Source organism: Lagopus leucura, unplaced genomic scaffold, assembly GCF_019238085.1.
Source record: "Lagopus leucura isolate 7727_CA_CO unplaced genomic scaffold, USGS_WTPT01 Super-Scaffold_73, whole genome shotgun sequence".
Taxonomy (NCBI): Eukaryota; Metazoa; Chordata; class Aves; order Galliformes; family Phasianidae; genus Lagopus; species Lagopus leucura.
In genome coordinates, this window is record NW_024962252.1 from 21,507,018 (window position 1) to 21,529,248 (window position 22,231).

The 22,231-nt window shown below is 38.1% G+C and overlaps 1 protein-coding gene across 1 annotated transcript in view; it reads right to left on the bottom strand.

Annotated features, from left to right (window-relative positions):
• The window catches only part of COL9A1 (collagen type IX alpha 1 chain), a 64,529-nt gene that overhangs the window by 27,869 nt on the left and 14,429 nt on the right, over positions 1-22,231 (bottom strand). The window contains exons 6-21 of the mRNA XM_042862216.1: positions 19,109-19,186; positions 18,425-18,445; positions 17,457-17,531; positions 16,873-16,908; positions 16,698-16,760; positions 14,152-14,205; positions 12,917-12,952; positions 8,088-8,111; positions 7,742-7,795; positions 7,540-7,593; positions 5,641-5,673; positions 5,495-5,551; positions 4,753-4,806; positions 3,563-3,616; positions 1,725-1,778; positions 858-911 (exon numbers count right to left, since the gene is read on the bottom strand). Of these exons, the coding sequence (XP_042718150.1) occupies positions 858-911; positions 1,725-1,778; positions 3,563-3,616; positions 4,753-4,806; positions 5,495-5,551; positions 5,641-5,673; positions 7,540-7,593; positions 7,742-7,795; positions 8,088-8,111; positions 12,917-12,952; positions 14,152-14,205; positions 16,698-16,760; positions 16,873-16,908; positions 17,457-17,531; positions 18,425-18,445; positions 19,109-19,186 (801 nt within the window). The remainder of the gene's footprint in view (positions 1-857; positions 912-1,724; positions 1,779-3,562; positions 3,617-4,752; positions 4,807-5,494; positions 5,552-5,640; positions 5,674-7,539; positions 7,594-7,741; positions 7,796-8,087; positions 8,112-12,916; positions 12,953-14,151; positions 14,206-16,697; positions 16,761-16,872; positions 16,909-17,456; positions 17,532-18,424; positions 18,446-19,108; positions 19,187-22,231) is intronic.

Here is a 22,231-nt window from a genome sequence, read left to right on the forward strand (position 1 = left end):
TCACACTGATGTTGGACGTAACTTCAGAGTTTAGTCCTTGATTTTTGAGTCTAGTCCATAATCCTCACAGGATCAAAAACATAGAGGGGCAGAAAAACATGCACCACATTTGTGCTATCTTGTTCCCTAGAACCGCAGAAAGCACTGCTGGTTCTTCTCACATAAAAGAGCATATAGTTGCATGGTTGTCTATGAAAGGGACAAACCAGACCTTGGGTTGACGCTATGGGAATGTACATTTTGTACTGCATTACACAAAGGATTCTCTTCAATTGTCAATTAATATGGGAAGCCTGAAGAATCAGCTGCTCAAAATACTGATAGACATACATTAACATTTACAGTAGTAACAGTAAATACAGTGATACCTAATACCTCCCAAATATTCTTTTTAAAATCTAATCTGACAGGCATGTTTTAAAACTCAGCTAAAGCCATTCTCTAGAAATCCAGAAATGTCTAAGCAAAGTGTGCTGTATTCACTTCTGTAACACATTCAGTTACTGACTAATCCAAGTATGAGTTCTAGCTAGTTTGGAGGGGAGTTGCCAGACTGTCCAGTACAGGTTATGTTCTAATAAATGAATATTTTCCAGATAAGAAAATAATGAAGAATTTCAAGCCACCCTAAAATATATTGCACATAGTAGCACTCAAAACAAAGAGGTTACAATACTGAAAAGCTGAACTGTACAACTGCACAGCAATTCTTTGGAGACAGTGATTCATGACATCATTTATTCATCAGTTGAATTGGTCATCAATTGAATGATCAGAGGCTTTTCTGATTTACAGACAGACTTAATACCTGACTGGTAAACCCTGGGAAGCATTTGGCTAACACACATTCTACTTACAGGTGCACCAGGAAGACCTTGGGGACCAGGATCACCATCAAGGCCACGAGCCCCCTACAAAACAAGACAATAACATCAGACAATAAAGTGAAGCTCTGAGAGACTAAAAGCTTCAGAAAATGTTTCTGTTGTCCTTAGCAATACTATTTCTATCCTCAGATAATAGAATAGAATCAAAATTGGATAAGTTTTGAAGTGCACTACAGATTATTATCTCTACTGTTTCAAGCAAACAATATAATTGCTATCCTATAATTTTTAATTGAGAGCAAAAAATGTTTTCAGAAGGGTTTATGGAAAATAATAAATTCCTTTGGCAAACATAGGAAATATTTCAGATAGGCAAGACAGCTCAAAAAAGTAAGCAAGTAACTTTAAAGACTCAGAGAGGACATAAAGAAAGCCAGAAAGTAAAGATAGTAATAGTTCAGAACAAATCTGAGAGTTTAGAAAGGATCATGCATGAGAAGTCATAATCAGAACAAATTTGTTGTTGTTTCTGAAAATAAAAGGTCACAGAATTAGGTTTCCATGACTTCAATTCTGAAGGAAGACATATGGTATGATTGCAATACACTTTTCCTTCCCAGCATTTTGATCATATTTATTTAGAAAGTTTAGAACAGTAGAAACATAACAGTCAGTTTTGGATTAATAGATCAAAATAGTTTAATGAACAGCAGGAAAAGTATGTGCACTTAATCAGTAAGATCATGTTGCCTTTCTTCCTATGGAAGCTATGGAAACACAGCTGACATAGGAAAGAAAATGCAGAAAAAAAAGAGACAAATTTAAGTAAGGTTGAAAACATTAATGAATGTATTTTTGTATCCAGTTCATTTTATGACAAGAAATGTTAATACTCACTTTGTTACCTTTAGGTCCAGTTATTCCAGTTATACCTCTGATACCTAAGATGCCCTGAAAATAAAAAGTACACTCAAATCATGATTAAATCTTTTCATTATATCCACTCCAGTTTTCAGACAGAAATATCCTTATAGTTTCATGTACATTATATTTTACTACTAAGCATAAAAAGAAAGAGTATACTTGAATATTAAATTTATAAAGTAATTTGAGATTTCACAAAGACTTAGCTACATGCTACAATCAATAATATGCTTTAAGGACTGAAATTACCACAGAGCTGAAACAAAGCTGTGCAGTCTGTACAAGAGCAATACATGAAGGCATGATTTGAGAAAGGGCTTATGTTGTCTGAAGTAGGATATAGGACAGATACAGGCAAAAAGTCCAGAAGGCTTTATAGAAATCTAAATGTAGAAAAGAGTTGGCCAAGATTTTTTTAAGAGCAAGTGTTCAGTATCTTATCTAAGACTTCTCATCCATGCATCATGTAGATTTGGTAGATTTTAGGTGCTGCTGCAGAGAACAGATTCCTAATTCTTTCTGTGCATCATAACATCATATTTTTTTTGTGCAAGGAAAATGCAGGAAAAAAAAAATGTAAAAACTCTACAACCTCTCAGCCTGTCTCTCTAAAGTGCAGCCATACACTCTTCCATACAGCATCTATCTGACATCATTTTCTGTAGATTATGAATCCCATATTTTAAGAAGGAACAATTATTTTAAATCTTGTTTCGTGAAGTCACCAGCTGGTGAAACAGTGAAGTGACATGAAAGCCAAATCAGTCCCAAATTGTTTTCTGATCCCTTTGTGGGTTTTTTTGTTTGTTTGTTTGTTTTGTGGGTTTTTTTTTTTTGTTTTGTTTTGGCTTTTTTGGTTTTTTGTTTTTTGGTTTTTTTACAGTGATAAGAACATTTCCAAAGTGATTTGTGACCACATAGGCCCTTCAGGAAGCAGAAGCAGCATCTTAGGTAACTGCTTCCTCCGGGCCAGGGCCCCAGGTATGCTTTTTTGGCTGCAAGTATAAGAAGGATGAGTAATTCTCTGGTCCTAATATAGAGTATTCTGTTGCCATGTGCTTGTAGAGAATTCTGTAATCAAGGATTTGGATGTCATGTGCATCAAAGTAAATTCCCGAATGATGTCATATCTGGACACCAGTGGAATTAAAGAAATAATTTCATGCCTAAGAAGAAAGTATAAGAATCCATTAGAAAGTAAACTATACAAATTAAATGTGTTATGTCTAATGTCTATTTCTCTTATTTAAAATGATCCCTTGATGTCTGTTACATATTGCCTGTTGAGCTGTGGGAAGCATAATAAAAGCTCGTCATGAGAACACAGGCTGAGGAATTATATGTCAGAACAAACAAGTGAGGAGGAACAAAAGGAAGCTACTCCAAAACCTTAAGTATGACCAAAGGCTACTTCCTTGAAATGGAAAAAGACAGAAAGTTGAAAATATCTGCTGTTCCATGGCAGACACTTCATCCCCAAGTCTTAGCAACGTCCACATTTCACAGCTAAGCATAAATACAAGTTTTCCAAGGCTGAAGTAAACATCATTGAAATTATGGAAAGGAAAACAAGGGAAAAGTACTATTTGTACAGTTCAAACATTAGAAAATGTAGGACGTGGTGTACTTTTTAAAATAAGTATGCAACAATGTTAGATGAACTTAACTAATTCTACTGTCACTTATAAGCAGTATGACAGGACAAAAAGAAAGTTGCATGGAGCTTCTGTGATATCCATTCTCCTACAGTAAGAATAGATACAATATAATAAACCAAATGCATAACACTATTCAAAAAGGAAATACTTTACTGGAGGGCCTTGAGCTCCAACTTCACCAATGGGTCCTTGATCCCCTTCTTCACCCTGGGAAAGCAAAATGAATACACTGTTGATTATCAATACCCTGGATATTGTCTTCTCAACGCAGAAGGCCCATCTATTACTTACTGTTTTCTGTCACCATGTCCTATTTGAAGGAAGTTCATCATTTTACTACTAGCCAAAAAAAGTAATTCCAAAGACACTCCAGGATAAAGTAAAATAATATTGTACTCTTGAGCTCTTTTTTGTCCCTTTCAGTGTTAATCACGTTGGGCTTTTTTTGTTCTTCTGGATAAAATGTGTAATGAAGGCTTACTTATAAAAGTGAAAGGACTGGATATGCCAGTAGCTCTGCCTCACAACACCATGTTGTGTTTCTGAATTTTTTGAAAACTGAAATGGTAAAACATCTCACCAGCTGATTAAGCTCCAGTTTGATAACATGATAATAAAAGGTCTAATCTAATCTAAATCTAAAGCCAATATTTTTTTTCAATATAGCTAAGAACAGAGTGGGGTTGGGTGCTCTTTTGTTTAGCTTTTTGTTGCCACTGCTGTTTCAAGAAAGGATTTTTTCTAATTTTTTTTCCTTTTCAACCAGTATTGAAGCATGCAGCAAGGCAATGTAAAATTTCCCAAACTTTGATATAAACTTTTCAAAAATCAAACAAAGTTAAACACCTTTAGAAAGTTCACATTTCAGTCTTCAAGCTGAATCAGACTTGGCCACTTTATTACAGTAATAATTTGTCTTTCCCTCTGATGTTATACTTCCCCTCTCAAATATATTTTTCCTTGTCATTCCTCCTGTTATGACTCAGCTGTGCCACAGAGCAATTTACACAGTAAGCCAACAGAATTCTTGTACATTTAAATGCTTGGAAGTTTCACTGTTAATAAATTAGATTTCAAGTTCCACAATAACTAAATTTGAATGATCAAAAAAAAGCAACAACAGAGTAGCATCACTGATTTCTGCATTCTAGTAAATACAGAAGTCAGAGAATGAAGAAAAGAGATGGGTCTTTAGTTACTCTGCAGTATTATGATATGCAATATCTCCTCATACATTCATACATAAAAATTGTTGGTAGTTCTAATGAAATCTAACGTTCTTTTTTTTTAAACGATCTAACTACAGGAGTAGTTTTCCCTTATATTTACATTTTCTTTTTTACCTTGTAACCTTGTTTTCCTGGTTCACCAGATTCTCCTTTTGAGCCTTTCTGTCCCTAAAATAAACATAGAAACAAAAATGAGAAATTAGAGATTATTCAGATTAAAATACAGAGTTATACAAAACAGATACAGACTCCTCCATACAGTTTTACTGTTTCGTCTGCAAATCCTCATTCACCAACACTTCCTCATCTATCCATTTAATACTATATATTAAGTACCATCCTCAAAAAGATGATTTCCTGGATCTAACGAGACTGTGTTTCTCACCAGATTAGGTGTTTCTTCTCAGATTACCACATAACGATTTCCTTGAGTCATCAGTCTTTTCAGAAACAAGTAAAGAATACATAAAATGTCTTAGAATAAGAATCAAAGAGAGTTTCTTTCAATTTGTTTGATAAAGTTGAGAACAAAAAAAAGCAGGAAAAAGACAAAAGTTTTGGTAGAATATGTAGAGACTGGAGTCAGACTTCAAATGCTCAGGAAAGTGAATGAAGAAATCTTTCACATACTCTAATCTTTTCAAGACGTTCAAGGCATCAGTTTTACTCTGAAATTTAGAGCATCAGTAGGAGATTTTGACAACAGGCTATTATGGTATTAAACATTCAGAAAACCTTCCCTCTGTTAAAATGTTTTTTAAATTAGTAAACTGCACTTCTTTGAAGCCAGAATGTACTCTCCCTGGTGTTTTCAAATGGTATCTCTGTAAGGAATGTTTGAACACATCCTTCTTACCTTCATTCCCATTAGGCCAGCATGTCCTGGGCGGCCAGGTGGACAAGCATTGGGACACTGGAAGAACATTCATTTTGTCAGCACCAGATAGCTTGGATAAGGTTGTCTTTAAATGGTTTTTTTAAAAAATTGTGGACAAATCTTACCAATGGGTCACCATCTTGCAGACCAATTGTTCCCTAAATTAAATGAAATTAATCAAAATTAGTAAAAGAAAATTAAACAGGCCTGATCCATTTGGCATTAGACAAAATGGAAAATACAACTATCTGAAGCTGGAATCAGAAGTATAATTCACCAAAGGATCTCTGATATGAAAACAACCTAAACTGTAGAATATTATTGTAAGACTCCAAGTCCCAAAGACTCCCATCCTTTAAGCTGTGACATTTTTTCTGAAGAAAAAGCCTCTTCTTTTTTCTTAAGCTATTTAAAACATACTTAGGTTATCCATCTTTTACTTTAAATATCAAACTCTACAGACCTACTGTTTGATTTACTAATATATCTGTAGTCAATCTGGTGGTAATTTGTACCAGAGATTTTATATATCCATGGTAGATTATTCCTAAAATTTTTATATAATGAAAAGCAAAATTTGAGTTTCAGTATTTAGGCAAGTACAACAAGGTAAAGTTACAAACTCTGTAGATTTCAAGCAGAATCCAAAACAATTATTGTGGTCAGGATGACTTTTATTTTTCAAGCTTACTAACATTCAAGAAGAAAAAAAAAGAAAAAAAAAAAGAAAAACCATATCTTTTCAGAGAAAATAATCTCATAACACAAGTACTGGTAGGTGAGTGACATGTCTGCCAGTTTCTGGAACTGCAGTAAACTAGAGACCTCTGTATAACCAGATGGATTCAGCTGGGGGGGGAGGAAGGCCATTTCTCATATTAAATCAAATAATTGATGGAAGTTCATAGGAGGCTTATGAGACACAACAGGAAGAAATATGACTTCACAGCAGCTGCTGGATTCTCCAAAGCCCAGTGGAATGGATGACTATGTCAGAATGAAGCAGGGGAGTTTAAAGAACTGAACTACTGTCTTTTAATACAAAAGGACTAAAAAAAAGAAAGTTGAAGGCATGATAGGGATCAGTAACTGGATTGAAACTGTGTAACATCAAGAAACCTTGATGACAATATTATCAGTGAATAGAGGAAGCATACACCATTACTGAGGGTTCCTTTCTAACTGCCTTTTTATGTTTCCTAAATACCCCTCTCCATTCACTGTTGTTTTTTTTTTAAACCACGTCTCATTCAACACTCTGGTAACTTTCATGAAGACAAGAGACAAGGTCTAGAATAAGCTTATAGATTTAGAGTCTGTTCAGCAGAAAAACAGTGGAGCTTTAAAAGAAGTATTAGTGTGACAAACTTTTCTTCAAGCTTGCACTTCACAACCCACAGCCTCCAATTGTGCCTGCCAGATGCTCCCTGGGCAGGTAATTAGCCACAACACAAAGGCATGACAAACATTCCTCTTCCTAAGAGGCTCAGAGAGGACAACCATCCTCCTACAGGGGTAAAACTGGTGTAGTTTTCTTACATCTCTTGCAAGTAGTGGGCAACAGATAAAATAAGTAGCACCTGTAAGCATACATTACTCAAGCTCTTTAGCCAAATAATTCTTTTCTAGCAGAGAATAGTCTGCCTCTACTGATGAACTACCACCGCTGAAGTCCAACAAAGAGTACATGTACTATAACACACAGGGAAATTTAAAACTTGCAAAAGTTACAGTTTAAGACCATTTGCAGAAATGGGAATACATGATCACAGAAATTACAGAGTTTGCATCTCAAAATATTTTTCTTAAGTAGAAGGACTAGAAATACACTTTCTAAATGGAAGTAGACAAGTTGATATCGTTGCATGAGTTGTATTGCAGGCTTTGAACACAAGGATTTCAGCAAGATACATCAAATCATAAATTCTTAAGTTGGTATTATGTTGTGGGACTTAAAGTCTTGTTCAAGCAGCACTAATAGTGTATATAAAACTCAGATGTTAGCACATATTAAATACACTTACTCGAGGGCCCGGAGGTCCCGGTGGTCCTGGTGGCCCCCTTTTTCCTGGATCTCCCTAAATTAAAAAAATTCTATTGATTCATAGTCACAATGATAACAAATAATCACATATTCATACCAAATAACAGAAGCGATATATGAATTTACTACAGAAGGACAGAAGAAATAAAATTAAAACTTTTAGCAAACACAGCATTACTTACAGGTGGGCCAGCACGGCCTACTTCACCAGGCAGTCCTGCAGCACCAGCTGGACCCTGTAACAACAAAGTTAAACAGTAATTTTAGATCATGCAACACCTGTACAACAAGCATTTGAGGAGAGTGAACACAGCATTTTCTCAAACAACAAATTATGCCTTCAGACACCATTATTCTTGCCCAATGATACTAATAGATGAGGACAGCATATATAGTAGACATAGAACACCGGAAATAAACCAGTCCCTTTTTCCTCAGTATTACTTTATTTGAACTGAATAATAAACGTATCCAACAGCTTTTAAAAAATTAAACAGTATATTTATGAATTGTAAAGATGATACTTACAGGTGGTCCAAGAAGACCCTTGCCCTGTGAAATATGAAAAAAAGTCAGAAATGTGGAGAGGCTTTTGCACCGAGTTGAGCTGTTTGCCGAGGGAAAAAAAAATACTTGGCAGTAAAAAGCATGAAAACCCTGGTGTTTGATTCTGCAGAATGATTTTGAAAACTCGTTTAACCAGTGTTAGACATTTATTATTAGGTAATTGACATCTGAAGAAAAAATAAATTACTGATTAAGCTTCCTTGCACTAGCACACTAGTATTTCCATGTGCATATTTATAAACACATGCACCATCAAAAGAATGTAGAAATGAAAGCCTTTGCACTTAGCCAATTGTCAGACAGCAAGATAGACACATTTATGATATAATTTTACTAACAGGGCATTTAAACTGATAATAAAAAAAAAAAACTTTTTTTTTCCTCTACTTCCCCAAGGTCTAAATTCATTGAAGTGGTGCTTTTTCAGTAGCTAGAAAGAACTTCTCATGCTTATATTTTCTATTAGTATTGCTTTGAGTCATTTTAATGAGAAGTATCCAACAACCAAATGTGTTTCTGCTTATTTGCAAAATGATTTTCCTCTGCAAAAACAAATCTCTAAGTATTGCATTTCTAAAGATATCTGAATATTTAAGGAGAACAGTGTCAATAAAGTGTACGAAAGACTGGAACACAAAATCATAAACTTGCTTCACTAGATTTGATATAATGAAGCACCTGGGCTAAGTGGCACATAAAAGTCCATAAATACCAAACTGGATTTATGTCTGCAATGTTTCCCTGATGTAACACAAGGAAAATTCCAAGTATTTAAGAGAGTAATTTCATTTTATTCACTTAACACAGAGCAGAAAATAAACCTTTTCATCTCGCCTAATGTACATGATTCCTTTGCTATTACTTAACACTGCAGTTTATTACATTGCCTATATCTAATTATACAAATTCAACCATCAATGCTTCACATACCTGGTATTACACTATGCCATCTGCCACTGCATGAAGGAAGACAAGTACATGCAGGTTCCTAATTGAGCATCACTTTGACAATTTGATTATCACCTTGATAATGTAACAGTGAAAGGCAGTGATACAGAAAGACAGTTATGGCTACTGACTGTGTGAGCTACACACAGGTCCAGGAGAAGCCACTTGCTCCCATGCTGCCCATTCCATTGTATCTCCTTACCCACCTAACTAGGAAAAGCAGGTGCCCAGTGCTGCCCCCAGCAATTCATGTCTCTCCCCTTGCCCTGCTACTTCAGGCCATGAACTCCCTGCAAGCAGAGCCAGTTAGGGAGTTGAAAGCTCCAGCCAGTAGGGACCTACACACAGCAATCAGTGACCTCTCACAGCTGCCTCCATTCATGCCTCTGCCTGTGCCTAAAGGGAAAGCCCCTTTACATCCACACAGTCTGGTTCCAAAGCCTTAGGTCCTTGCCATCAGCTTTGAAGGAGCACACTCCATGGGGCTGCATTTTTTAGACACTATATATTCACAGTTCTATCAATATTTTGTATCTGTAAAATAAAAGTAATGCACTGACTAGTACAAAAGTTAGAGGGAGCCTGAGAGAGAGTGAACCAAAGGGTGTAATACATGCACTGAATCTAGCACACATCCCAGGTCTCTTGGCGAGGAGCACATTAGAGATATTAGTATATTTGGCGGTAAATTATGAGCTGATCAGAAGTATTCTACTTAGTTTGTAAATCTGTCATTTGATAGATTATCAGCAAAAGAGATGAGACAAGAATATGTTAAAATTAAATGATGAAGCAGGAGAAGAACAGAGGAAAAGGAGAGTAAAAGGAAACTGAGACTGCCAGAAACAAAATGTGACAGAAGCAGAAATGCAAACGCTATCACTAAAACTCCAGATACTTAGTATTGTTTATTTCAGTTCTGACTTTGACAACAAATTCCACTGGCTAAGCTTGAAAAACATCGATAATAATATGTAAGTGATGAATGTTACAGCTAAGACTTCTGACTTTGTTTGCACCTAGCATTTTAAGAACACAGAACAGTTTATTCTTGTGAGAAATGGAGTCTTTCGATAACCACCCAGACTTTACTTACAGAAGACCACTGAGTGAATTCATAAAGGGCATAATTACACCTAAACACACAATCATTCAACTAGTATGCAGACTCATTTCTATGTTTCTGGTAAATGAACTTTCTCAGATCAAGCCAAAAACCCTTGAAGGTAAAACCAGCTCCAATGCTTCAAACATGCGATGATAGTTTCTCAAAAAATATCTGAATCTGAGAATTAGAACCATCACACTCCAGCACTCCCACTCTGACAACCCTGCTTTATTTTCTTTCTAGGTTTCATTAGCACAAAATAAGTTTAAATCTCATTAAAGGCAAGATGACTGGCATTTAAAAAAATTCACTAACAGTTCTATTTCTATAGCAGCTTAAAGCCATTCATCAAAATGAAAGTACATATATATGGAATTCTCCTGAAAGCACTAAACTTTCCATACAGATTCAGCATATACAAGCTATCATGAAGCCAGAAAATCAAGCACTAGACTCCTTCCTAAAATCAGAGTTCTAAAAATTAACCTTAGCCTTATTCATTACAAGGGTAATGACAGTTTCCAGTGTTCTTGCAGTGTCACCAAGTATATCCGTCTTTGCTTTACCTTTATATAACTGGCAATTCTCATCTCACCACTATAAACATTCCTGCAGATTTATCTTTAAATACAGTGTCCAATTTCTTGTTAAGCAGAGGCAGAACAACTCTGAAAGCAACCCCTACTGATGATCAATGAAGCATGTCACCAAAGCAGAAAAATGCTTCGAGGTTGATGAACTTTCAACAGTGGTTCAAAATCTCAGCAGATTTACTGATTTTACAGCCTAAAAAATATGGTCAGAATATGGACCTTAATCAAGTCAGTTCTACTCTGAGTGCAATCAGCATTCAACTTTATTAAGTTGTCCAGTTTGCTGCTTTCTCATAGTAACATCTCTGTTTCTACTTCTTTAAGTATATTTTACATACACACTTTTTTTAAAGTTCATAAATGATTCCACTGCACATTAGTCTGTTAATTATAAGATAAAATACTGTATATTTTCCTCAAGTTATTTCTTATTTGAATTCATTGAATCATAAAATCATTTGAGTTGGAAGGGACCCTTAAATGCCATCTAGTCCAACTCCCCTGCAATGAACAGGAACACCTACAGCTACATCAGGTTGCTCAGAGCCCCATGCAACCTGACCTTGAATGTCTCCAGAGATGGGACAGCCACCCCCTCTCTGGGCAACCTGTTCCTGTTTCCCTTGTCGCAAAAACCTTTTCCCTTATATCCATTATATCTAAATCTCCATTCTTTTAGTTTGAAACCATTCCCCCCATCCTATCACCTTTAGCAAACCCTGCTAAGGAGCCTGTCCCCTTCTTTCTTATCGACTCCCTTTAGATACTGGAAAGCCACTCTCAGGTCTCTCCAGAGCCTCCTCTTATTGAGTCTGAACAGACCCAGCTCTCTCAGCCTGTCCTCGTGGAGAAGCTGTTCCATCCCTTGGATCATTTTTGTGGCTCTCCTCTGAACATGTTCATACTACAGTATTTTAACAACTTTACAGTTCCCTACTTTTTCTTTTATATATTTCTTCTCATGTACGCTTTTTTCCATATCATCTGAATAACAAATCTGATAACCTGACTCTCCATTCTAGTTATTTATTTTTAAAAGTATTGAAAATTACCAGCAAATGGTTTCACCAACTATTTGACAGCAAAAAATGAAAACAACAAAAAACTAACAGAGAAACTCAGGCCTTCATTTTACCCAAAAGCTACCCCAGTTTTGCTATTATTTGTGAACTAAGTTTAGCTGTGACATCAAGACTACAGATTTTCCAGCCATTGTATAAGTATAGTAGGTATAAATCAGGCTCCATGTTTTCAGGCAAGAAAACAGCATCCATGAGAATCAAATGCAAATGTCCACATAGATTGATTCATCTTAGGTTTGAATATTTCTATAATGTAACCTTTTCAAAAATAGCATTGCTATTTCTTCTATGGACAAATATCAATGATATTTGTGTATCAAAAGACACAGAATTTCATGAAAATGACTGCTATATGGGAAAATAACGCCTCCTTTAGATAATCCCCTTTGGATAATGTCCAAAAGGAATCTAAATCTTAACTAAATTATCTTTATGTGTGGCCCTTTTACAGTTTTACACCACTCATGTTTTTCCGGTACTCATTTTCCTAGTTCCCTGTATCATCTTAGTTTCTAGACACCAACCATCATTCACTTCTCTAACCTCGTTAAATTTCTGGAATTCACAATTCTTTACAAACCCTAAAGATAAATGCTAAATTCATCTATATGCCAATTTGAACAGCATTTTTTGCATGTTCTTTCTCATATGTTGTCTTGCTCTCATATGGAATGGCACAGAAAGTCCTGTACATAATTTAAAGTTCAGCAAGGCTATTTAAAGACATGATGAAGAGCTGAAATAGTATGACTGTAGGTAAATAAATTTATCCAAATAAAACACAGGCTATCTTGTCTCTACAGATTTTGACAAGTAGATGGAAATCAACACTGGCAATGCTTCCAAAACTATGACCACATCAAGGACATACCTTTCTTTTCTACAGTATACAAACCAAATGTGTCCTCTTCACTAAATCCTACACATTTTCATGTAATGATAGAAGGTTCCTCAGGCTACTTTATTTTTCTAGGAGTTCTTTGAAAATTCGGAAATAGGTTTTGGCTGTGTAGATTTGAGGTCTAAAAAGCCTCCTCATGTACTAAACTTAAGACTTACCGGAAGTCCACGAGCACCTGGAGGTCCTGGCTCACCCTTCAAAAGATAAAAAATTGAGTTTTTCAAGTGAAATTAGAACAAAGTTCTGTATACAACACACAGGAAAATGTTCTAATCTTTCGCTGGCTATAATTCTGTGACACGTTCTGCAAGATAAGCTATTGGATCTTTTCTCTTGAGAAAAACAATTTAAACATACTAGTTACTATGATTTCTGATGTATACTTCATTTGTCTGATTGCTGATGAAGTCAGGTTTCTCTACTCTTGTTCCTATTGCGTATGATTGTGAAATTATTACAATCAAATAGGAGGGGGAGAGCTTCATCGCTACTGAAGATGCTCAATCTTTATGCCATCAATGTAACATCACCATTCCTTACTGCTAGCTGAGAGAATGGGAGTTCCTTTGGACTGTGGGAAAGGGCCCTGTGAGACTCCTACAGATTTTTAATACTGTAAGAAAGACTACATCATCTCATTAGTTGCATAGAGACAAACAAAAATCCTACTAAAAAAATATTCTATCACAGAATGGCTTTAATTGGAAGGGACCTCAAGGGTCATCAAATTCCAACCCTGCCACGTGCAGGATTGCTGACAGCTAGATCAAGTACTAGATCACATTGCACAGGGCCCCATCAGCCTGGCCTTGAACACCTCCAGGGATGGGGCATCCACAGCCTCTATGGGCTACCTGTTCCAGCATTTCACTGTGCAGTTACTCACTCCTAACGAACTTTCCCCTGACATCTAATATAAATCTCCCTCCCTTTAATTTAAAACCATTCCCCCTTGTCCTACCACAATCCACCCTTGTATAAAGTTGATTTCCCTCATATTTACAACCTCCCTTTAAACACTGAAATGCCGCAATGAGGTTTCCCTGCAGCCTTCTCTTTTTCAGGCTGAACAAGCTCAGTTCATTCAGTCTATCTTCATAGGAGGAGCTATAGCCCTTTAATCATCTTGTCCCTCCTCTGGTCCATCTTCAGAAGCTCCTCAGAGGCATTTTCTGTGCTGGGGTCACCAGACTTGGATGCAGTACTCCAGATGGGTCCTCACAAGAGCAAAGCAGACAGGGACAATCAACTTTCTCATGCTGCTGGCTACCTCTCTTCTGATGGAACCCAGGATACATTGGCTTTCTGGGCAGCAAATGCCCACTGCTGGCTCATATTAAATTTTTCATCAGCCAGGACCCCTAAGTCGTTTTATATATAATATTGTTCTTACCTTCTGTCCTTTTGGTCCTGTGGCACCTGGTGATCCATCAGGACCTGTTAACCCCTTTGGGAGTAATGTGTAAGATGTACAGGTTACATATGCTTTTCTTGATCACAGAAAAAAACATCTCAACAATAGAATAATTAAGCTGTTAGATGAGTTGAGTAAGTGCAGTAGCCTTATCACTGAAATGCCTATTTACATGTACAGGTGGAATTGAGATACAAATTCCAATCTATGTTTAAACACTGCTTAAGTTAAAAGCACTAGCTTCTGTTGACAAATAATCAGTGCTTGTGAAAAATGTCCTTTAAAAATGATTCTGTTAAATTATAATTAAGCTTCACATTTGAATTCAGATGATCATATTTTGTCCTGATAGGAAACAGACAAATTTAGTTTATAGCTCAAGTTAAAAACAACCATCTGTGTTTTCCATTTCAACTGAATTGTTCACAGCTACAATTTGAAAGAAGCAACAAGACTCTCAAACCTGTAAGTTGTTATCTGAAATAACAGAAGGAAGACTAGTTTTATAGAGGCCTTTTTTCCACTTTCTACACACGTGCACTTCAAAAGGAATTAAAATAAATTGTCAGAGTTTCCCTGAGAAACATGCATTACTAAAGTCAATCTGTAGGAACATAATTATGGAGATTCTATGTACCTTCACTAATCATTTCTGTCGAATCGCAAATTCAAGAGAAAAACTAATATCTGAGGAAGAAAGCAGTGGCAGTTCAATATTAGTACCAAAGACCACTCTGGGGAAAGTTTTTCCCCTTCCTTTCTGTCACAGATGACGGAAGGATTGATCCTAAAGATCACATTGGTTCACTTTATCAGTCATTGCTCCCTGTAGTTTGGTTCTTAAGGAAATGTCACTCCCCAACTTCCTGATAGCCACGTACAGCACTCAGGAATAACTGATTCACAAACTTCTGCCTCTTGGGAAAAGAAGCTACGGAGACTGCCTTATCTAAATGAACTGGAACACCCTTATGTTAATCACTCTGAACAAAAAAAAGCACGTTGTTTACCTAGCTAAAAGTAAAAAGTCATAATGATACTTTAACTGCAAATTCATTTGGGGTTCTTTTGTTTACTTTCATTTCCAAAATTCTAATCAGCTTAGACAGTTTAGAAATTTCCAGAGAACCATAAGAAATGCCTTGCTTTTATGTTTGTCCAATAATTTCCTCTTTTGGTTCACCTCCAGCAAGTCAGTGTTCACCCACAGGGATGTATTCTCTGTTAATTTTCTTTCTAAAGCTTACATGATCATTACAGGCAATTACTGTACAATATCTTAACTCAGTCTATTAAACCTGACACTGAAACAGTTTGTGAAAGAAAAGCAAGAATTTAAGAAGTCAGAACCGCCACACCAATTTGAAAGGGAAGAAGGAATTATAAATCCAAAACCCCAATTAAAAGTTGAACGCTCAGTGGGATTACAATAAGGTCTTTTTTTTTTTTTTTTTTTTTTTTTTTTTTATTTTTTTTTTTCTTTCTTTTTTTTACTGGAAATGAAAAAGGATTACCATTTCAGAATATACCATTTCAGTATTAGTTTCACTCACTGATAAACATGAGTGTACAGGCAAGTGTGAGTGAGTGTTTACAGCTGACTTGAGTTTTGAAAGTTCTGTTTCACCTGATTGTGTTATAATGAATCCTGGCAAGGGAGAGAAAATCATGCCTAAACTATAAATTATATAAACTATATAGTCTAAACTATAGAATTATAAAAGTTGCAGCTCTTCTTATGGGTTTTTGACACATACAAATGGGCCATGGTCCTGTTTTGCTGCCAGGAAGAAAGGAAGCTGGTAAGGAATACTGAAAGTAATGAGAGCCCATTTCATCCTTCAGATTTGAATTTTGAAGCCTAACTAAAGACTTCTCCAGCTCCATGTTCTCTTAATACCTTTAAAAATAATAATAATAAAGAAAAACCCTGATCCTGCAACAGTATTTCAATCATCAATAAAATTAAGCGGTTTAGTTTATTTCCATTGTGGTAGATGTATGGTGATGTATTGTGCATTACCTGTACTGTAATATACTGTATTATTGTCTATTATCTGACACCCAGAACTACCGCCACCCGCCTCGCCCTCCTCAGGCGCCAACCGCCCCGTGGGGACCCGCGGCAGCACTGCAGTGAGAACTAGAGGCAGATGTAGCGCCCCCTGCCGGCCGGCCGCGTGGGGAGCCGGCTCGCCTTAGCGCCTGTGCCGCGCGGCACAGCGTGGCGCTCTGCCCGTGTGCGGCACGGCCGCTCTTGCTAGGGGCACGCTATTCAGCAGGGTGGCGGCACCCAACGCTGCTCCTCGTCTGCTTCACTCCAGCAGGGAGGACACAGAGCTGTGTTCCTTCCAGACAGCACGTTTTAGCTTGAGCGAAGTACCTCTCCCCAGCTTGTGCTGCTGGCACTAAGCTGGCAGCTCTGAGGAAGCCAGAGACCTCAGGAGAAGGTCATGCTTCTACAGAAATAGACTAAAACCAAGCGCTCTTTCTTAAAGAAATTCCATAAAGTCAAGCATACTCACATCAGCTCCTGGCTCTCCAGGCAGGCCTGGGGATCCTGCTTTGCCTGCGTCACCATCTGGACCCTTTGGGATTTAAATGCAGAAGACATTTTGCATACTGCAGAAAGGGAGGCAGAAACAAAACCTTGTACTTCTCCTCTCACGGAGCAGGCACAAAATAACTGAAAGCACTTACCGGTGGACCTGGGGGGCCGTTAGGTCCTCTTTCTCCCTAACGGGAGACAAAAGGGAAGGTATTAGACTTACAAGGACCTTCTGTGGACCCTTGTGAGAAGCACTGATTTACAGATTAATGGGAATATTCACAAACTGATTTTTTTTCTCTTTTTTTAATAGGAAATGAATAATAAACTTGCATGAATTCTACTACAGTCTAACAGAAATAATCACAGAAAGATCTGTCAGGAAATGGAAAATACATAGTAGCTGCTATCAGAAATAATGCCACTTCTTAGCGTGCTTTATTAAGGTGATATTACATAATTCCTTTTGCAATTTGATTTATAAAATCCTTGCACCCTATTTAAGGCAATTAATCACAGCAAATGACCATGATTACATAAAATAAAAATTCCTATAATGTCCTATAATGTCAGAGAGAATCGGAAAAGCCACTCCTCAAGCCTGCTACAGAATATAATATCCATCGCTTCCTGTGCAGTTCTGCTGCCAGTTCTCCCCAGAATCAAATGTAGAGGACAACACAGGTACATCTTGAGGCATCACCTGTTCCCTAGGCGATGCTTAGGAAATACTTACATCAATGCCATCAATGCCAGGAACTCCTGGTGGCCCTGGTGGACCTGGGGGGCCTGGTGGACCAGGGAGCCCTCTCTGACAAGGAGTAAAAGAAGAAGCAATTAGATCCTGTTAAGTCTGTAAAAGCCAGTCTGTGAGTGAGGGCTTCTTTGGGTTATTCAGGCACTGGTGGTCTGTGTTCTCCCCACCCATGTCAGGACCAGCAGGCCCTATGCTTTCGCTTTTGTGGTGATAGCAGCACACTCCTCTCACAGTCAGCACAGGGATGAGGTGTTAAACCCCTTCCTCTGTCTGGATGCCCTGCTGCTCCCATGGTGCTGGCACAGGGGGACTTAACTCCCTGCCCCAGCCATGTGCTAATGTTAGAGCAGCAAAATTAAAGACAGTGATCTTCGCAAACCAAGCACTAAAATTCACTGAGCTATTCTAATTCCTCAGCCAGTATAAAGCAGACAGTCTTCCCGAGAGTTTGTGCTAAGGGAGGAAGCTTAAAACTAACCCTTTCGCTATTTCAGTGGCAGCTTCAGAGGCTGCCCTGTTTCCACAGGATTACATTAGCGTCTACAGAGAAACTTTCTTCAAGTGCCAGGCTCCCAGGGGAGAAGTGGGAGGCGCGGCATGTGGAAACTGAGAGAAAGGCTTTTATAGGTCTGCGTCCTATAATGAGGGTCTCTGTTCTACCCACAGCCAACTCTGGCTGTCCCCACAAAGGCACTCTGTTGAGACGGAGGCCAGCCCAGGGCCTGCTGGGGCCCTGCTCCTCACAGAGCTGCTGCTCTGGCTGCCTTGCCTCCCCACACCAGACTTTCCAGCAGTAATCTAGCCAGTCATATTTGTAGGTGGAGGAGAAAAGGGTCAAAAACCATCCAGCGGGTCAGTTCCAGGGCATGACAAAAAACAGCCTTCAGCCCCTCTTCATACAGACCCTTTCCCTTAGCACGCAGCACCATCCCTTTCCTCACACTTACCTCAATCACTGTCTGGCTTATCTGTAAGGGAGAAAAACAGGGATAAAGTCAGAATAAACTTACTTGAGCAAAGCAGAAGCAAAAAATCTGCAAGAAGAGCCCGAGAAGCAGAGAGCCCCATGCAGCCCACGCCATAGTGGGAACAGTTTTTGCAGCCACCTAGGTGCTACGATACACAGAATACCAAAATGTGCCTTACAGCCGAAAGGTGAGCTGGGCTGGAAGGCACCCCTCACAGCTCCTTATTAACTGCCTAGGAGAGGGTCGTGGGATTGGAGGAGAGCTGAAGGCTGGGAGGAAGAGGATTGAATGACTGCAGTTCCTTTAACCCTTTGCCCTGCTTGCTGTTGCTTTGGGCACCCTCCCTCACCTCCCACCAAGGGTTTCCCTCCCTCAGGTTGCCCAGGAGTCTGCAAGGAGACAGCAATCTCTCTTCACTGTCAGGGACAACTTTTGAAAGCCTCTGACCCTAGCACGGGCTGAGAAGGAAAAGATAGGAAGGCATGGAAGAGTTAAAGTGAAGCTGCTACTCCAGGGGGCTGGGTTGCTAAAGGCACCAAATTTCAGTCAGGTATGGTGAAATAGACTTCTCTGGACAAAGAGGGAGAAAAATGAAGCTCCTGTGAACTTGATAGATTCAGTGGCAGCCTGGTTCAGCACTGTCAGGCTGGGAACGCTGCTCACCCGGGCTGGGAGCTCACCACAGCCTTCTCTCTGGGGCCGCAGGGGATCGCAGTGAATCAGCATCCACTGGACTTCAAACTGGTAGGGAAGACAAAACAACGTTAATTCAACAGGGGCTCACACTTGACAAAGTTTAAATAGGACCAAAACTGATCAGCTAATGGTATATTTTGAAAGGTAGGCATTTAACACTAATTAATGCAGTGATGAGGGTATGGGGTGCTGCTGTTCAGCACAGGCCACAGGAGTGGACTAGCTCAACCTCTGGAGCTTCTTCTAGAGCAGATCACCACTCTGCATGCCTTCAGACACAATGTCTGGAGGCATTTTAAAGAGGGAGCATAAACCTGCTGAGAGATTTAAAGAGAAGGTGAGATTCATCATTCATTTTTATAGAGTAGATAAGTACACAGGCAGTTATCTCATATTATGTTATACTGACAGTTTTACTGAAGGACACACAGTCCTAAAAAGATTTCTTCTGACTAAACAGTTGTGTCCATGAGGAGTGATATGTCCAAGAACAGAAACAGAAGGTCTAAGTGTGAGGAGTTCAGACAGGTGGATCATATGTACACTAGCAAAACCCTGCGGTTGAGTAATACACATCTGTGAAATTTCACATATTCCTTGAATTTTTATTTGGCACTGGAAAATGACATCGGATTAAGGCAACCTCTTCTCAGAAAGTATCACTGAGTCTTTCTTGATTTGCATATGTAGATTAAATACTACCTAGCCTTTCTTAAAAATTATTCAGTAGCTCAGATGCACATCTTCAGAGGCATATCCACTGATATATCATGCCTCAAGTAGATTTTTAAGTACCAAAAGTATATTACAATAATAACTGTTGCACATAGTTATTATGTTCAAGGTTTAATGTCTTCCGTCTGATATAGTACCAGCTTGGCTTATGACTCACAAATGAGTGGTTTGTGCAGTGAGTTCTTAACTTAATGATAAAATTCACAGGCTTTTTCCTTTCATTTCATTATGAATGGCTGACAAACTGAGGAAGAAGAAGGATTATTTTTTACCTTGTAACAACATAGAGATCTGTGTGGCAAAGACTGTGATTTGTTTTTGAGAAGCTGAAAATAGAAACGTGAGTATCCAAGGGCATTCACTTCTTATTTCTTTGCTCCTCTGAATCTTCCTTATTCTATAGAGCTGAAGTAGCTTCCCACCATCCCTCCCACAGTGTAATATATTAGTGCCTTCTTCTGGCTACCTCCTGCACTCCTGCTAGGATATTTCATTGCTCTTTTCAGTGCCAGCCTGTGGCTGGTGCAAAGAGAACCGAGGTGCTTTCCTCTCCTGATACCTTCCCTGTATTAACTTAATTGCATACTGACTGCTGTAGCTAAAAAATGTTTAAAGTCCTTTAAGATTTCTGCAAAACACCCAGATGTCCACAAGTTGCTTTTTTGCTTATCCTTTCAGCTCCTCCACTTCAGTGCTGTCACTCTGAAATTCTTGCTATCACATCTCTGCTCTTCTATTTACTGCAGCCTCCGGAGTGCCGTGAACAGCACAAAGGAGGCAGAATCATAGTTTCTTTTACCTGTTGTGTTATCTGACACCATTATCTGAGTCCACTCTTTATCTTCTTTATTCAATTCTCATTATAAAGCCTTTCCCAATCCTTGATAATAGACAACCAATTGACAGAATAGACATGAAAGTATTGAGTGTATACTATAATTTAATAGCTGGCAATGCAATAATAAAAATGAGAGCATCTGGAATCTGAAGATTCACAAAAAAAGCATAAAATGGGATCAAATGACCCCTAGATAATTTATTTCATAACATGCTACTCAGTTCTGAGTCCTGACTCTCTGCATTATTCACCCTGAAGCTCACCTGCAGAGGCTGGGAGTTTGTAACTGGCTCTTAATGAATGCTTAAGCTGGGCTTAATCTATTTCTGATTTAAATAAGGATCTATTCCTCATTTAAAAGGATAGACATGGTACAATTTCTTCTTCTACTGTTTGTCTGTTTAATGTTAAAATGAAATTTAATAGTACTAAAACTAAACAGTAGTCCATTCAGTAGCTCAGAGATACTAAAATTAAGGTTGCCTATGAACACTGCCACTGTATCTGACCAGGACCAGTGTGATTCTACTCTTCTTCCCTCAGAATGCTTGCTTCATTCACCAGATCAAATAAGCAAGTTCATGTACTGTAGAAATTGGAGTTTGAGACTGAATAAGAGAAAAAGGTGGTAGAAAAAGAAAGGGTTGCTCTGTGGTAAAGGCAGAAAGATAATACTGAATGAGTGGATTATACTCCTGATGTTGTCCCATAAATCTTATAGAGTACTGACTATTAAAATCAAAATAGCTGGCATTCTGCACCATAGTAGGAAAGACTGGTTGCTTGAATGGAAGTACCTTGGTACAGGTTATGCAGAAAGTCTGATCAACAACAAATGTAACTGAAATCAATAGTCTTGAGCTGTATTTTCAACTTGCAAAGAGTTACAATATCTGCAAACACTGTGAAAAAAATGACTTTAAAGCCATACCAGTAGCCCGTATCTGCATCAACACATTGTTTTGCCTTTTTTCACATATAGATAAGAATTACTTCTTTGTGTGTGTTTGTGGCGGGGCTGTTGACTGGTGGCATTTTGTTGTTGTTGATTCCTTTTTTTTTTTTTTTTTGCTTCTGCATTAAGGTGAGAAAGATATGAGATGAGAAAATGGTAATTACTGGGTTGGGCTATACTTCAATGCAAGACTCTCCAAGTGCCAACAAACCCATCTCAAAAGAATACTACTAGCAAATGTGTATTATACATTTTTTAAGTTGGGACCAAATTTTTCAACTTTGAACAAAGTCAGTGTTAAAAGAGAAAATTTATAATGAGGTTATAAAATGGGATTACTTGCTACAGAAGGAGCTTGGCTCACTGAGCCAGGAAATCCCTTTAATGCCTCATGTTTTCTTCTAACATTCTTGAATGGCTAAAGAGAAAACTGATAATTTTGTTTTGATCAAGAAGGAGTTTGAATGGTGAGCACTATGTAAGGCCTGGTACTCTCATGAGATTAAAAAGCAAACAAAAATAAGTCTGAACAAGAGAGGGAGGCATCCCATACAGGAAAAAA